Raw genomic sequence first — 17,627 nt, 5'->3', positions numbered from 1 at the left:
TGTTTAGTAAGATTACGCATATTATAATTTCAATGAATATCTATTAGGCATGATCATGTGTGATAGCACATAATACATGATAAATGATGTGTGTTTCATTATGCTTGTCGTGTGCTGTATATTATCATGTTACACATGTGTAAGACTATAAAATAGGTGACTTTTACTTCTTAAGAGTACCTAATACCTCCCTAGTTAGGGTTAAGGGCAAAGGATATTATAATGTTTATATATTAGAACCCACCCTTAAGGTTTTAGCTTATTGATTTAGGTAGCTTTTTCGCTAAGCAATAGATGATTTACCATCGATTGAAGAGAGTCAAACCCTCTAAGGTGTTTTTGTTAGAAAGTGAAGGGTAAGATAATGTAGATCGAGCGATACTCGAAGACATAGGGTGAGGACATCCTTGAGCGACGGCTCATGATTTCCATATAGTGGAGTGATGACATAGAGCTGAGGGCTCAGACGGTAGTATCGATATACAATATTAACATGTGTGATGGCTTACGATTGAGGTCTTTAGTCTGTAGTGATGGACAATCGATCATGCTGTTCACCTAGCGATGGGCTAGCAATTCTACCACTAGGATCTACCCTACTCTTGTGGGTATTATGTGGTCAGGTGTGAGTATTGACATGGCCTACGAGGGTAGTTTCATATGAGTTTAAGTTACAGACTTGATAGTTTGAGGTGATGCTTATCATATGGTGTAGTGTTGACTTGGCCTATACGGAGGCTCGGTGTCAGCTTAAGTGTGAGGACTTAATAGCCCAAATTGATGCATGTTATGTTGTAGATTGCTAATGTATGTGCGTATTAGATAAATATGATGAGTAGGTGGTGCTGATGCATTCATTTTGATCATAATGTGCATATTTATACTACTTTTAGATTGTAGAAGTAGAAGCTTATTGGGCTTTATGCTCACCATCTTTTGGTAAAAATATTTTCAGCATGTAGATAAGCCTGAGTTCATGGAGAAGTTGACGAGGATATTTTTCTCATATTTTTTTAATTATTTATTCATATTTAAATTTAAGATTGATGGCTTGTAGCTCCTGTGTGGGCATCTTTATATCTATTTTTGGATATGTATTTTGGTGCTTATTATGCCTTGATGTTATAGGCTTTTGTGGTCTATATTATTTGTGGAAATATATGTTCTCTAGTTTGTTACATTTAGACATGATCATCAGGCGAGCCGGGTCGGATTAGGGCCGGGCTTTTCGGGCCAACCGGGCTTAAGCATTTGTTCACGGCCCGACCCACCAATCACTCGGGCCAGGCCGGGCTAAAATAGTCTAGCCCGTTACCGCCCGTCGGCCCGTGAGAGATCGGGCTAGCCGGTCGGGCCGGGCCGGCCCAACCCACCAATCACTCGGCCTAACCCATATTTTAGCTATTTTTAGAATTTTTTTAACTATTAGCTCATTTTTAAAAAAAATTAACATAAATTAAAATTTTTTAAAGGTGTGCTTAAAATAATGCAAAACGGTATAATACCAAAATTTTTTACTGTAGCAGCGGTAAATTACTGTAGCAGAACGCAAGGTACTGTAGCAAATGGGCGGGCCACTGTAGCATAACGGGCGGGCTTAGTTGCGGGCCAAACAAGTGGGTTTTCGGGCCGGGTCGGGCGGGCAAAGGGCTGGCCCGTGCCGCCCATGGGTAGTTCGGGCTCGGGCCGGGCCGGGCTTAGCCCGGGCCGGGTCAGGCTGGGCACGGGCGGGCTGGGCCATTTGATCATGTCTAGTTACATTGAAGCATTAACCAAGGTCATGTGGATATCACATAGGTTCCATCTACACGAGGAGTATGTATATTTGGTGGCGGGTGTTAAATACTAAATATCACTGGATAATAGTAAACAATAGATTTCTCATACCATAGTTCTAGAAAAATTTGATTACTTGTTTGAAGGCATATATCACACAAAAGATGTATATACCTCAATAAAATATTATAATGGTGTAAATTACATTGCGGTAAAAATATAGTAATTAGAATTAATATTCTTTAGATAATTTTTGTATGAAAGGATGAAATCTCATGTTTGAAACTATTAGATAATTGATATTCTTTATATCATGATGTTTGGCATCAGAATCTTAACTTTGTCTTTCTATCTTTTTTTCTTAGTTATTTACATTCTCTTTTTTTCTTTCTAATATTATCATTATCGTTGGACAATTAAAAAAGATCTTAATATTAATGTTTGCTTATTTCAAGTTATATTTTGTTTGTAAAGGATGTGAAATTTAATTTATGTTCTAATTGTCATGAGAATATTAAATTTGAGAGTTGAAACTAAAATTAGTATTTAATATTGGATGTTGGAGGTTGAATTGTGAAGTTAAAATTATGTTGTAATTGTCATAAGAGTAGAACTATATTGTATGGATTTGTGTAATACTAAATTACTAGAATTATTATTTTTATGTTGTATGGATTTTGAGTTGGAAAGAGTTTTTTTTATGTTTGTAGATAATACACTATTTATATAAGATAAATTAATAAATATTAATTTTTATATGGCTAATATTACTGTGTTATTTTGTTATTCGTGTTGTGTTATTTTGTTATTCGTATTATATTATTTTGTTGCCATGTTGTCTTAATTCGGTTATCATATCGTGTTGACACAACCCAGTTATTAATACACATGTCGTATTTTTCATTTAATAATTATGTCTTATTCGTATTAGAGTGAAATTAACCTCGTATCTGACCAGATCTAAACCCGCTTAACACGAGCACGATATTGAATATCCCTTCTTTAAGTACGTTGGCACTAAAATCTGTTGGGAAGTTCTAAATATTCTGTTAGGCATATCGTCGAGCAGAGGTCGAGCAGCCTAATCGTCGTGATGGCTCCACTTTTATTCTGGATCTCCTCAGTGCTCACTCCTAATCAGGCTTATCTCCTTCTTCCCACCACCACCACAAAACACACACATCTCTCTTCTTGTCTCTCTCTCTCTATGGCTATATATCAATCACAAAAAATATCTAACGTTAATTACAATAAACCCGGCGATCCCCTACAAAAATGCTCTCTTTCGCCTCTCCATCTCTTCCCTCCTCCTCCTGCGCTCGCTTCCGCTGCTGCGAGGACACCCTCGGCCGCCGCCGTTCACCTCCGGCGGTGGTGGCGGCGGAGGAGGATGCCAAGTTGGCTTCTTCATCGGCTTGGGCCGCCGCGGCGCCGTCGCCTCCTCCTCGGCCGCGGCGAATCGTGCTCGTGCGGCACGGGCAGAGCGAGGGAAACGTGGACGAGAGCGCCTACACCCGCGTCCCCGACCCCCGTATCGGGCTCACCGCAAAAGGATGGCTCGACGCCGAGGAGTGCGGTCGTCGCATCCGCCGCCTCGTCGACGACGGTGTCGGAGAGGACTGGAAGGTCTATTTCTACGTCTCTCCGTACCGCAGGACATTGGAGACTCTCCGCGGCCTCGGTCGAGCCTTCGAGCCCGAGAGGATTGCCGGGGTCCGGGAGGAGCCCCGGCTCAGGGAGCAAGATTTTGGTGCGTTCCAATAGAATTCTTTATCTTCTAATTATAAGAATGAAGATTGAATCAGCATGTTGTGCTCCGTATCATTCTTTTATATTTCCAAATTCCTATAGAGTGGGATCGAAGTCGAGCTAAAATGTTGAAGTTTCTAGATAAAAGATTATATATAGAAATGCAAGTTTAGAAAAGTATTGGGATTTGTAGTGCTTCCATCTTATTTAGATTAAAAACAAGATTAGGATGGGAATGGAGTAGAGGGATAAATGTGGATAAAGGGGGAAGTGTATGTTGCCCAACTACTATATATTCATCAAAGAAAAAGATGGTCAGAAGTAGAGGAAGAGATTGGAGACGGAAGAGGGGATTCTGTTCATCATTTTCTGACTCATACCTGGCATAGAAATAGTGCTATACTTTGTGAGTTAATGTGAACTCAATGGTAAGAGTTTTGGCTTCATGTTTGTATGTCAATTCCTGGTGTCGTGAGAAAATAGCTATGGCTAATCTGACCCATGTAATAAGGGTAGAATTATACCTTCAGAAGTAACTCTAAGCTGCTATGCATGTTGTTTGCATCTAATTTTATATCAGTAGCTTACAATCACACTCCTTAGGTTTCCGGAGATTGAGACCCATTTTTCTTCGAAGAACATTTGTCTATCTTAATTCAGTCAGAATTTTCAGAGTTAGTTCCAAATAAGTTGCATTATCTTGTCCTCCAAAAGAAGTGTTGATATCAGTATATTCCGGTGCAGGATTTGATTTAGAAAGATTGGTGCACAAATCCTCTCATTCTCAACCTTAAATCATGATTGACAGATGACACTTAAGACTTGATATATTACAGAGTGGTAAATTGTAGTGACGTAAGAAAATTGGTTTTACCTTATCTACTTCTGCACCATCTTTTTGTTATAATGTATGTGTGCATATCTGGGCACTGATGACACCAACATAGAGGGTGGTTCATTTTGTCAGAATTGATTAAATATGGAGTGTTAAATGTTTCTCTTTGGGAAGTAACTGTCTTGCATACAATTCTAGATTGTAATTAATAGACCTTTGTCCATCTTGGTATGTACAACCACTATTGGCAGCATATACTTCTTTTCAATCCTTGCATCTTAGCCTTGCATTTTAGTTGGTAGTATTTCCAACTTGTGGTCAACACTGATCATAATGGATGATGATTTCATTCTGTTAGTCTGATTAACTAATTCTTTTTCTCTGTATGAAATAGGAAATTTCCAGGACAGGGAAAGAATGCGAGTTGAGAAAGAAGTTCGACGTCGCTATGGCCGGTTTTTTTATCGTTTTCCCAATGGAGAATCAGCTGCTGATGTTTACGACCGTATAACAGGTGTGCACTCAAATTTATTATGACAGTTCGAGTATATACAAGAGTCATGTTTAACCAGTGGACAGCTTCTCTAAGCTCCATAGCTTCATATTTATGCAGTGTTACTGCTACAGGCTTTAGGGAAACCCTTAAAGCAGATATTGATATTGGTCGCTTTCAGCCACCTGGTGAAAGGACACCAAACATGAACATAGTGATAGTATCACATGGCCTGACGTTGAGAGTGTTCCTGATGAGATGGTACAAGTGGTCCGTAGAGCAGTTTGAGGGCCTGAGTAATTTTGATAATGGAGGAGCATTAGTTATGCAAACAGGCAATGGTGGAAGGTACTAACAGGTTGATTCGTATGGATTCGACAACTTTATTCTATATTATTGTCATATTCCTTACATTGAAGATACCCCTTACAAATTTATATTTGCACTAGAATCCCTCAAGGACCATTTTTTAACATTAATGCCCCTCTGGATATTTTTGTGGTCCATTAGTTTGATCTAGGGGATTTTATGGTTAATAAAATAGGAGTTTCCTTACTATATTTCAAAGTATTGATCTCCTCAGTATTTTCACTCACTAGTATTAGTTTCTATATAAAAGGACGTCTCTTTGATGATTTCTTTAAATGCATACTCAATTTGAAACAATCCTCTTAAGCTGATCCAGTTAGAACAATTTGCTACTTGACGATTCTCAATTTGAAATAATCCTCGATGCCAAATAGGAGTTTCTTTAAATGGTCCTATTGCAATTATTGTGATGATGGAACACCCTAGCAATGTCTGATCCTGTGAGCCATACACATCCTCTTCTCTCCCGATCGATGCCCCTCTCCTCCTCTCTCCCTCTTCTTCTAGTAGAAATGACATGCCATGGCTTGACTCTGTGTTTTCGACAAGCCAACCATGGCATTTGTTTGCATATCTTTTTGCAAAAGCACATACTGCATCCACTAGTTGCATGGAGCTTACTAGTGGTAAGCATTCGTGATTGTTGTACTGGCTTCCAACTATGGGAACTCAGATTTTTTCATGATTCTTCTCTTTCTTTCTTTTTTCCTAAGTTGGCTAACTAGTAATTCTCTCCCGATAATCCAAGTATCCTATTTCCACCATTTGTATTATTTCTTTTCTCAAAATTTTGTAGCATTAAATTGCTGAAATCATTTTATTAGTGCAAGGGTTACTTGCAACAAAAAGTCAATTGATTTTTGTTTTGGTGAGCCATGGTTGTTTTCGATTTTCATTGTAGATGAAGCTTTTTTTCTTTCTTTCTTCTAAGTTTGTCAATCTGTTATTTAGTACTCATTAAATACTGATGAGACAATGTAAGAGAGAAATGATTCATACCCACTTTTTCGTTTTCTTTTTATGCTGCTGCTATTTCTTCTTCATCTTTTTTTTTCTTGTTGTTGTTTATTTCTCTTCTTTAGCTACTGCTGTTTTTCTTTTATCTCTTAATCTTTTTTTTTTCCTAACAAGTCTCTCTAATTATTTTTTAATTAATATAGAAAAAGACTACTTAGAGATAGTTTAAATAAATAAAAACTCATTAATTAATATTTCAAAAATAGAACTTAATCTATATTACAAATAATTTACAATATACATAAAAACTGTAAATTACTGTTAGAATTTTATACTTAAACTATGAATTCTTCGTTTTGTTGCAGATATATTTCGCATCTGAATAAACTCTGAATATAAAAGTTATAGATTATGATATCATGGATTTTATTTAATTGGTTTCATAATATTTAGAGGTCAGATGATTATCTTGTGAATATTTTTTTGAAACTATGCACAATTAAAATTTTATAATTTAAGTATAGAATTTGTTCTTAAACTATGAATTTTATACTTAAACCACAAAATTCTAATTATGTGAAGTGTTAGAAAAATATTTAAAAGAATTCATCTGATATTCAAAAATTGTGAAACCAATTTAATAAACTTTGTCATATCATGATTTAGAACTTTTGTTTTTAGAGTTTATTTAGATCTGAAATATATGTACAACAAAATGAAGATTTCATAGTTACGAAAAATTCATAGTTTAATTATGAATTCATCTTCATCTTCTATTTTGTATGTTGTTGCTATTTATTATTATTATTCTTTTTTTTTCCTCTTTTTCTTCTTCTGTTGCTCATACTTTATTATTTAAAAAACGATTAGAGATATTTATATAGAAAAAAAGAGAGAAGGATTAAGAGATAGAAAAAGAATGAGCAGCAGAAGAAGATAATAATAATAATAATAATAATAATAATAATAATAATAATAATAACAATAATAATAATAATAATAATAATAATAATAATAATAATAATAATAATAATAATAATAATAATAATAATAAATAGCAGTAGCATACGAAGTAGAAGATGAAGAAAATAAATTCGTTATTAAACTATGAATTCTTTATTTCACTAGAGATAGATTTCAACTATGAAGAAACTTAAAATACAAAAGTTCTAGATTAGGATGTAATAAATTTCGTCTAATTGGTTTCATACTTTTTGGACATCGAATAAATATCTTTTGAATAATATTTTAAAACTACACAAAATTAGAATTTTGCGGTTTAAGTATGAAATTCATAGTTTAAGTATAAATTTTGTACTTAAATTATAAAATTTTAGTTTTGTATAGTTTTGAAAAAATATTCAAAAGATAATCATTTAATGTCTAAAAATTGTGAGTAGAATTGGATAAAATTCGTAACATTATGATCTAGAACTTTTGTATTTAGAGTTTTTGAGATTCAAAATCTATCGATAGCAGAACAAAAATTTTATAATTTAAGTATGAAATTTGTAGTTTAAGTATGAAATTCTGATAGTAATTCATAGTCTTTGTTAGTAGATTTTGTAATTTATTTGTAATATGTTATAAACCAGATTTGAACCAATTTGGATGTAAGAAAATTATGATATTTTATATGGTGGTAGTCTTGTGAGTTCGGTTCTAATGGTTCTGCTTTTACAAGAATCTGGCATCTAAATAAAGAGATACTAATAAAATAGTGGAATAAGGTCAAATAGGACATAATGGTAAATAATTAACGTTATGGCGATCATTGGAAGGTGGTGGATGGCTGTGAGATAGAGTGGCTGTTGGTGGAGGAAGATGGCTAGGGTTTCAAAGATCGGAATGTTTCTACGGCTATAATTTACTCCTAGAAAGATACAAACGATCTAATAGCTACCGTAAAAAATAAAGATGAAAATAATAATTTGGCTAAACTCAAATTCATTCATGGATAATTATTAATACATATTCACTCATATTTATAAGAGTAAAATTCTTAGCGGATCGGATTCACATACGGATTATCCAATTTATTTGAAATTTAAAATAAGAAAATAAAGCTAACTAATAATGACTATGCCTACCACTGGCCGGTATAGCACTGCACGGCATGTGTCACAGCACTTGTCGGCTATGCCGTAAGAGAAGGAGAGAAAAAGGTAAGAGATACCTTTGTCTTTGTCGTCACTATCGCCACTCGTTGCTTGCCTTCGTCGTTGCCCGAGCTCTCGTCGGGTGCCTTAGCCTAAGGGAGGAGGAAGAAAGATATATATATATATATATATATATATATTATAGATAGAGAGAGAAAAAGAAGGGGGTTGTTAGTTAAAAACTAACTCAACTTGACTCAACTTGACTCAACCTACTCAACTAACCTAACCCACATGATCGGATCATAACATAATATAGATTAGTTCTATTTTTGAAACATTGATTAAAGATTTTATTTATTAAACTATCTCTAATTAGTCTCTTATAGTATTAATTAAAGAGCGATTAGAGAATTGTATAGAAAGAAAAAGAGAAGATTAAGAGAGAAGAAAATAGTAGTAGCAAAAGAAGAGAAAGAAACAACAAAAAAGAAAGAGAAGAAGAGGAAGAAGAACTAGCAAAAGAAGAAGAAGAAGAAGAAGAAGAAGAAGAAGAAGAAAAAGAAAAGATGATACGAATTATTTCTCTCTTACATTGTCCCATCAGTATTTAATGAGCAATAAACAACAAAAGGGCAAACTTTAAAGAAAGAAAGAAAAAAATCTCGTTTGCAATGGAAACTAAAAACAATCCTGACTCTTAAAATGAAAACCAAGTGATTTTTGGTGCAAAAAACCCTTAGTGCAATGTCTTGTCTATATGTTGGCAAGAGATCTACTATTTGGAATCATTTTCACATCCATTCCTTATTTGTTCGTGGTAAATTTAATTGTTGTGTGTTCTTACAATTCCTTACGTGTGAGAAACAAATAAAGCACGTACCCTTCTAGAGATCTATTAGAATCATGGTGCTTAAAAAATATCGATATTCCTAGGTCCTCTCTTATGAGTTCTCTTTTTCTTTTTCCTTTTTTTTGCTTCTTAGATTTGGAATTTAACTTGGAACATAGTAATAAGATTGTTGTTTTAATTTCACTAGTAATCACCATTTCTCCCCTTTTTTCAGTGGTTATACATGGCTACAATTCTTGCTTGCATATCTTGAGATGCTTTGCTAGATATGAGACCTTTTTTGGGGTCAGAAGAAAATCATATTTATGTTTTAGTTGTAGAATCATCTCCTTTATATATTACTCTTCTATTTCAATAGGTATAGCCTCCTTGTGCATCATACTGTTGAGGAGCTTCAGGCATTTGGCTTGACTAAAGAAATGCTAGAAGATCAAATGTGGTAGGGGACAATACTTGTGGCTACTTTGGATTTTCTTCTTTTACCAGTCTTCGAGAAGCTCTAGCTATGCTGGTTTTCCTTCAAATATATCTAATTCTTTTTTTATTTGGCTGTCAATCCAGGCAGAAGACAGCAAAAATTGGTGATCTGAATTACAATTTCATGACAAATGGACAATCATTTTTCACACATTTTGGTTAGGAAGGCATATTTCAGTAGAAGAAGGCCTGATAGTTGAATTACTGGAAGCTAGCATTAACCAAACTCTCCATCTACACAGACTCTAAATGCCTTTATAACTCCAGGACATAAAGATACAATGAATGCCAGACAAATGGAAGGAAACATAGTTTGGATTGAGATTTGGAGATGTAACAGCTTGATAGCTTTTGTATTACTTTTCTATTCATTACATAATTTGGAGATGAAAAGTTCTTTGCAGATGAATCCCAGTACTTAGATTAAGTAGACTAATTGCTTCACGATCCTAGAATCTCTTTTAGTCCAGACATGACATGAAGACACTTAACAAATGTTAACATGACAGAACCTTGTGCTTATTGATTGCTGCCAGGAATTTCAAGATACAGGTTGCTAGACTTATATAGAAGCCTTATGAGTCCTTTCCTTTTGGAATCTTAATCTTTTGTGAGAAACGGTGCAATTATTTCAGTACTGAATGTATATGATTTCAGCCTTTCCTTTATTGGCTTGTTGATAAATTCTCCCATCTTTCTTTCCTGGTCCAGGTTTTCATTAATTTTAATTACAAGCAGACAGATCCACAAAAATTTGGTAGTACCTTGAGTCTTGCCACTTTAATGATATTTCTAATTCCTTTAAAATGAGTGATAGATTTACTTAACTTATATTCTTCAATGTTCTGGTCATACAAATTATGAGCAATGGTCCTACTGCTACAAAAAGATAACAAAAGGGGGTTCTGTCACAGTATTTAACATAGTAGTCGTGCATTTGTGTGTCAATTTAATGCACTAACTACAGGTACTGGTAGAACTAGTTGAACCGAGCTCTGTTTGTTTAAGTTCCGCTTGAAATTAATTTTAAACTTTAGTTATATAATTAAGCTTAGCTTGTTTTATTTTTATTCGAGCCTTCTTTAAAGTTTCTTTGGAGGTCGAGCCTAACGCAGTAAGCATAATCATATTTCAAGAAAAGTATAATTCAAACTTAGGTTTAAATTAGATCAAATTTGATTGAGAGATTAATAAACTTACTAAGTGAAAATGCCACTACTATCAGTTGATTAATCTCTGGAAGCGGATGCAATGGTTCTCAAACGATTCACTTAGAACAAAGCAAAAGGAATATAATTAGCATATAAGTGATTATCCATGTATATGTTACAATCCTAGATTTAAAATTCAAATAGCAGAGGCGAAAAAACAGTAAATGATTTGTATGTAAATTATACCAGCTATTAAGGCTATGGGAGACAAGTTCGTTTGAAGGTCCCGTCCCGTCACTGGGATCCAAAATGTTCATATCATTTGTCTTTTCCATTTGTGTCATGGAGATAAGACTAAGAAGAAACTTTATGTGATTTTGAATTGAACACATAAAGAAAGAGAAAGGGAGAGTATATACCCATTATACAGACTAGTTTGTCTTTTTTCCTAACTGAAAGTTATAAACATGTATAGATATATATATATATATATATATACGCTAGCTTTCATATAACTAAGACACCTCACCGTCCTCCACTTTGGACCATTTGCAGCCCATCCCCATGGCCAGTAATAATTCTCCATCCAAAACATCACCAATTAAAGGACAACATAAAGCTCCAACCTCAATACCCTACTCCCCAAAATAATGCAACTGAACAAAAGTATTAATTGATTGCTCATCTACTACTTGTTCTTCTTACTCTTCCTCTACTTCTTGACGTCTAAAGAATGCAAACCTTCTCTTCTTTCCTACCCTGCCAAATCATGCAGCAATTGTATCCCCATCAAGTTCCTATAAGGAAGCGTCTGCTCCTCTCCATCTAAAATGGAGAATTGAGTTGATTGGCCGCCGTCCAAATGCTCGCCGGATACAAGGAAGGAGTTCTGTGAGGGCGGCGCGTACGAGAGGCTCATGCCACCTCCACCATGCTGCTGTAGGCCTAACGACAAGAAGCCGCTTCCGCCTAAGTTTCTGTCATCATAAGTAGTAGTTCGGTATGACGGGAAGTCCATATCAGCCACCGCGCCGAAGTTGTCGGTCCTCTGGACATTGTGGATGTTCTTGTTGTTTATGTCAGAGCCACTGTTGATGATGGAGGAGAGGGAGTCGCAGTTGCCGGAGAGCTGCGGTGGTGCTGGCTTCTTTTCCAAGGCAGGGTTGGAATTAGGGTTAGGGTTTTTGTTGGTGCTTCCCTGATGCTCAGATTGGTGGTTGTCATAATGATCTTTAATTTCTTCAGAATACATCTCCTCTATCATTGGCTTCCACAGCCTCACTCTTGCGTTGATGAACCAATTGGAGACCTATCATGGCAAACATTCTTTTGATAACATACACCTTTTCTTGGTAATAAAATAATTACTTATAGTAATTTATAGTTACAAGCTAATATATAATGAACAACTACAATTTAATTGTGAAAAAAGAAAGATGTTATGCATATATATATATATGAAGCTACCTGGCTTCTTGAAAGTCCTGTTTGTCGTGCCAAGATATGCTTATCAACATCACTGGGATACCTGTCGTCGAGGTAATTATTATGTGTGAGATGAATAAGAATTGCATCTCTCTAAAAAGAAAAAATAATAAGAATTACATATCAAGCTGAATAAAAAGAGTGTATTAGTTGATTTACTTATCAGATAACAAATTCTTACTTTCACCTATTTCAATCAAAAGTCTAATAACCAGGGATAAGTTCTCTTGAAACAGTAACACATCTATAAGAGTTTTAGTTTATTATCTTAGTATTCGATACCCAAAAACCATAAAAACTAATCCTAACTAAGAGCATGGGTAACTATCTTGTGGCTTTGTAAGTCTGAAATTGTTAATCTCTGAGTAGATAATTTGACAACTTCTGTTGGTACTAGTCCTACATATGTCAGCGAAACAAATAATCTTATATATCCATCTAACATCAGACTAAATTTTCTCTAATTGTTTCGTCTGTACAACTTAGAAATCTAAAGATTTGTCCATTGCAAATAGAAAGAAAAAAAAACTAATTTTTTTTTTCTCACTTTGCAAAATGTTACTCCTTTATACGTGTATTTTTGAGTTTCGAAGTTTGTATTTTGTGCTCCTACGTGAATTGCAATTAATTCTAAGAATTCCAAAGACTACAAGTGTCTACACAAACACATGTATGATATATGTAAAGCTAGAAGAGCAGCGACGGTTACGGGTGAAGGAAATGCTCGAAGAGCCAAGCTCGAAGAACTGAGACGGCGCGTTCCGGTAGACCTCTCTGAGGCCGCCATGGGTGGCTCTCCGTCATCCCTATCTGCTGAAAGACCTTCTGCTGCCGCAGGCACTGGTCGAGCATTTTCAGCCGCGGAGTCTCACCTCTCGTGGCTCCGGTCACCACCGTATCCTTGGTCCCCAAGGCCTTCTTCGTCTCCCTAATCTGATCGGCAATCGCATCTCTCAAGCATCGGAAGTGCCTCGACATAGCCCTCGATGCCAAATTTGAGTAGATCGCCGCCGCTCCTGCCCCTGCGACGACCTCAAACGACGATACCACTGCTTTCATCTGCTGGCAGTACTTCCTATATCTCTTATCCACCTAAGGTAATGTAACAAAGAGTAGTACTATCAGAAACCTAGCAAGCATTTCTTGATGAAAACTATTGTAGCTAGCTATATAAATGCATGTGAAATCCTACGCTTAGGGTATTAGTAAAGAATGAAGAATCACTATAAGAATAAAGACAAGAGCAATTACATTGGTAAAGGAGGAGAAGGGGGAATATGGTGGGATCCATTTAATGAGAAGGAGTGGAGAAAAAAAGTTGATAGACTGTAGATGCCTAAGTCATGAAAACGAATAGAGGTTTCTAAAAGTAAATGGAGACACCAAAATCTATCAATCGTCCCTACACTGCATCATCACAATTGTTTGAGGTAGCTCTGCCGTCTCACATAATTAACACCCAGAAGTAAACTTGATTAGCTATGGAAAGAATATGAGGCACTGCGGAAACTAAAGATGGAAGGACTAGCTAATAATAATAATAATAATAATAATTACCTCTGTTAGCATGGTGAACAAATCAGCCTTTCTCTTTTGGAGCTCTAAGACGTTCATGGAGCTTAGAGATTGGTTCCATGAAGAGGAGGAAGATGATCCTGCTTGGTTTCCCTTGTGGGTAATCTTTGAGCTATTCTCCCCTCCTCCCAGATTGCACAACTCACTCAAGAGCTCCTGAACTGGGATCAAATACTTCGAGTTCCTCAACTGATAGGTGTACTGCTGTGGATAGAAACCCCTCCCTTCTTCCATGAGGAGATGCTCCTGATGAGAATTTGATGCTCTTGAGAGCAACCCATCTCTTGTATTATTCTGCTGAAAGGACTGAGGGAAGCCATAAGCGTTAGATGCTCTGGTATTGGAGAGTGACAAGGAGAGCCCTCCGGTATTGGAAAAGAGAGGCCTTGACACCGCATCGTCGACGTGCCATGGGCTGATCGCCGACGTCTCAGTTGCGACGATAACATTCTTGTTAGGTATCTCAGAGAAGTCTCTTGGTAAGAAGCCTCTTTGTTGCTTGGATGGGAACCCTAGCATCTCCATGCCGGCTTGGAGGCCAAAGATCTCGTGGCCCGGTTCGAAACCTTGCATCGCCGGGTGGTGGCCGGAGGAGGGGAATTCGGCAAGGTGGGATTCATGGGCCATCATGTAGAACCTCCTAGATGCATCACAGGCTCAGGATTAAAATTCAAGCCCCAGAAGATATATAAGAGAAAGGGATGATGACTTCTGCATTAAATTCATAAAGATATATATCAGTATGAGGAGTCTCTCATGAAGGATATGGTAGTTGGCTCTGGATTGCTTTTGCCTTCGGAATTTGTGGAGGAGAGAGAGAGAGATAGTGATCACCAAGGAGATATCATTCACCCTAAAAGACTTGCACCCCCTTAACTAAGGAGGAGAGAGAGAAGGAAATAAAAGGAAGAATAGCAAAAAGGAATATGGGATGTCTATTTAATCTCTCATTCTTACTCTCCACTTTTAATTTTCTCAACCCTTCAATAATGGAAAACTATATTAAATTCTTGTTATGTTTGGTGAAAAGGGTGGCTAGCAGCACTGGTATTAATTGATACGAACTCACACTTCTCCATGGTGTTTTTATTTTTATCTTCTTTTTCTTTTCTTTTCCTACCTTCATATCCAACTTTTTCCCAGATGAAACTTTGTTGTCTCTCTCAGCTTCTGCTGATCAATGGAAGACAGAGATGGATTGATTGGCCCTTTGGAGATTGATTTGTGCTCCTGGTGCTCATCCAGCTAGTACCACCAAAAGCAAAACTAAAATTTAGAGAGAGAGAGAGAGAGAGAGAGAGAGTGCAATATTATTCTTAAAGTAGGTGCTGGGAAGCAACAAAGGTGGGGAAGTGGTCCTATGCGCTCAACTAATAACCATTAAAGGGCGAATTAAAGCAGGCTGAGGAGACGTAGGCATCATGGGACCGCAATCTCTTTCTCTCTCTCCCTGTCTTCTTCTCCTTCTTCTGCTGTCTCACCTTATCTTATTCTTCTCTGTGTTCCCACTGAACTTATTCTTATTTTGCAATCCTAAACAGTATTTTACTATTGGAATCGATTCTATGATCTCTTTAGTTTCGTCTACTAATTTTACTCTGAGTTAGTTGGTACATTTTATATTTGTCATTTATAATACTTACATTTTGGTGGCCCTCTCATGAAGAGCAAATCCTCTGCAGCGCGTGATGCACGAATATTTTGCGGACAGAACAGTTGGTAGTTAAGACTCAAATTTTGCTTGTGTTTTCCTCATTTATTAAATAAGCGAATTAATCTTTAATGAAATTTTGAACCGAACACGAATTGTTTACAAACAATGAGCTAGTTGATAACCCCACTTTAGACGAAAATCACTTTACCTCTCAATTTTATTATGTATAAAACTATATTCCTGAACTTTTAATTAAATTATTATTATTATTAGATTTTTGTCCAAAATTATATTATTTGATATGAAAGTCTAGCAGTTGGAATGGTTTTGTTGTGGTATTCAAACGGCTTGAGTCTGATTTGGTTTATTTTTCATAGTATGTTTTGGTTTAGGGTTTAATTTTTTTTTCCAATTTGATGAACAAGATGAAAAAACTATTTATATGGTCTTTTAGTTATGTATTAGGAATTATTATTCTCCAAACATAGTTTGCTTGAAAGAGCTCTTAATCTTAGGTGTATTTCTTCCTTATAAACGTTTATCTAATTTGTATCTCTTTGTATCCTTCATTGAGTAATGAATACGAAGTCATTATGTATCTCATAAGTTTATCCGGAGGCGTGACCGTCTCCATCTCAATTTCCGATGGCATTATTTTAAAAATTAAACAATAATATTATTCTTCTAAACTATTTTTAAGTCACCAAACCACCCTAACATAAACAAGATCATTTAAGTTATATTTTCATCTCTACACTGTGGCAATCTTCATCTCAAAATCCGATGGCATTATCTACAATAACTTTATTCTTCTAAACTATAGTGATATAAAATAAAGTTTTAAGGAATACAATAATCTGCATCCAAATTAAAGGAGGTAACTGCAGAGATTCTAAGCTTTATCTATATTATACTGCAACAATGGTGCAATTAATCTTTTTAGACAACCAAGAATTCTATCCAAAATGAAGTGCAATTTACAGAAAAACTAAGAAAGCAAGTGTTAATACGACTAGTATAAGTGAGTATATATACCAAGCCGTGGCATAGATAGAGTCAAAGAGTTGTATAGCATAAAGCTTTCATGAAGTCTATTTCAAGAATGAGAAATTGCTCTGTTCAAGAAAACGTTATATTGCTACTGTTGCAGAAGTTTCCCTATCGAAAATAGTGTTTATATATACATTATTATTTTTTTTAAATACAGATATGAGTAAAAGTACTAATTAATCATATCCCCGAAACATAAAATATGCATATATAATGCTTCAATGGTATATTTGTCAAATATCAACCCTAAATGTCCATGGAAAAATCAAACATCTGATCTCCATCATGAGTTGGTAACACTCCATCATTGAGCTATAATAATGACTTTAAATAGTAAAATTTAATTATTATATTTTCGAAGTAGATATACGCATATGAATGTAGTATCAGATGTATCCATATTATTTTTGAATCCGCAAGAATTTATGATATTAATGAAATTTATAGAACAATCTACACATATGTATCAACATACAAAAAAATAGTTTTTCAAAAAAGAGATAATTCCAATTAAACCTTATGAACTAACACTATTTTCTACATATACTACCAGAATTGTTTTTTTACCACATGCAAACCCCGATCTAAAAAATTTTAGTTTTAGAGGTTTGTATACTTTCTTCTTTTTTTCAGTCCAAGGAGGTATATATAGATATTTTCTTATTTTAAAGGAGTGTAGTATGTGGGTAATAAAAAAATTTAAATAGTGTATGTGAAAATCGGTGATAGTTCTAGGGATCTAAGTGAAATTATTCTTTTCATTTAGAAAGTTAATTAAAGCACAAAAGTCATTGTTGCTGTGCAAAACATCCAAACCACAGAAGAAACCTAAAAAATTATGTGACCAAACTATTTCATCTACACCCATTTAAAACAACAAACTAAATTTCAATGTCCATCACCACCAAGAATACATAGACCCAACAATAGTTATAACCAAGAACAAACAATCTATAAGAATGGTACCTTTAAAAATGATAGTTTTAAAAGAAAAAGCTAAAATAGAAGGATCACAATCAAATCTTCCATTCAACATAATACCACTATTTTGCACAATGTTGATCAGCATTTGCTCCTCAACCAGCAAATCACCATCTAACCCTC

General features: G+C 35.4%; 2 protein-coding genes across 5 annotated transcripts; one reads left to right on the top strand and one right to left on the bottom strand.

Moving 5' to 3' along the window:
* The first annotated feature begins 2,835 nt into the window (after window positions 1-2,835).
* Window positions 2,836-10,180, top strand: LOC140770999 (phosphoglycerate mutase-like protein AT74). 4 transcript variants are annotated; one of them, XR_012106084.1, is made up of 5 exons: window positions 2,838-3,526; window positions 4,755-4,874; window positions 4,988-5,211; window positions 9,490-9,570; window positions 9,693-9,751. XR_012106084.1 is itself a non-coding variant. In XM_073112344.1 (5 exons), exons 1-5 carry the CDS (start codon window positions 3,052-3,054, stop codon window positions 9,769-9,771), a joined length of 969 nt encoding a protein of 322 aa, XP_072968445.1. In that variant the 5' UTR covers window positions 2,839-3,051; the 3' UTR covers window positions 9,772-10,180. The 4 variants fall into 4 exon arrangements, 3 of the variants coding, with proteins under 3 accessions (XP_072968447.1, XP_072968446.1, XP_072968445.1); XM_073112344.1 differs by having other exon boundaries at window positions 2,839-3,526; window positions 4,988-5,201; window positions 9,693-10,180; XM_073112346.1 differs by lacking the exon at window positions 9,490-9,570 and having other exon boundaries at window positions 2,836-3,526; window positions 4,988-5,201; window positions 9,693-10,180.
* Window positions 10,181-11,114: 934 nt separating this feature from the next.
* On the bottom strand, window positions 11,115-15,127 carry LOC140769957 (homeobox protein BEL1 homolog). Its single transcript, XM_073110879.1, has 5 exons — window positions 14,940-15,127; window positions 13,802-14,459; window positions 12,954-13,336; window positions 12,227-12,287; window positions 11,115-12,068 (listed from the first exon to the last, which is right to left on the bottom strand). The coding sequence occupies exons 2-5, from the start codon at window positions 14,447-14,449 to the stop codon at window positions 11,514-11,516; spliced, it is 1,647 nt and encodes a 548-aa protein (XP_072966980.1). The 5' UTR covers window positions 14,450-14,459; window positions 14,940-15,127; the 3' UTR covers window positions 11,115-11,513.
* Between the last annotated feature and the right edge of the window lie 2,500 nt (window positions 15,128-17,627).

The sequence above is a fragment of the Typha angustifolia genome, chromosome 11, assembly GCF_048772165.1.
Source record: "Typha angustifolia cultivar Huaian chromosome 11, ASM4877216v1, whole genome shotgun sequence".
NCBI lineage: Eukaryota > Viridiplantae > Streptophyta > Magnoliopsida > Poales > Typhaceae > Typha > Typha angustifolia.
Note: the sequence above shows the minus strand (reverse complement) of the source record. Positions and strands in the feature narration are given on the sequence as shown.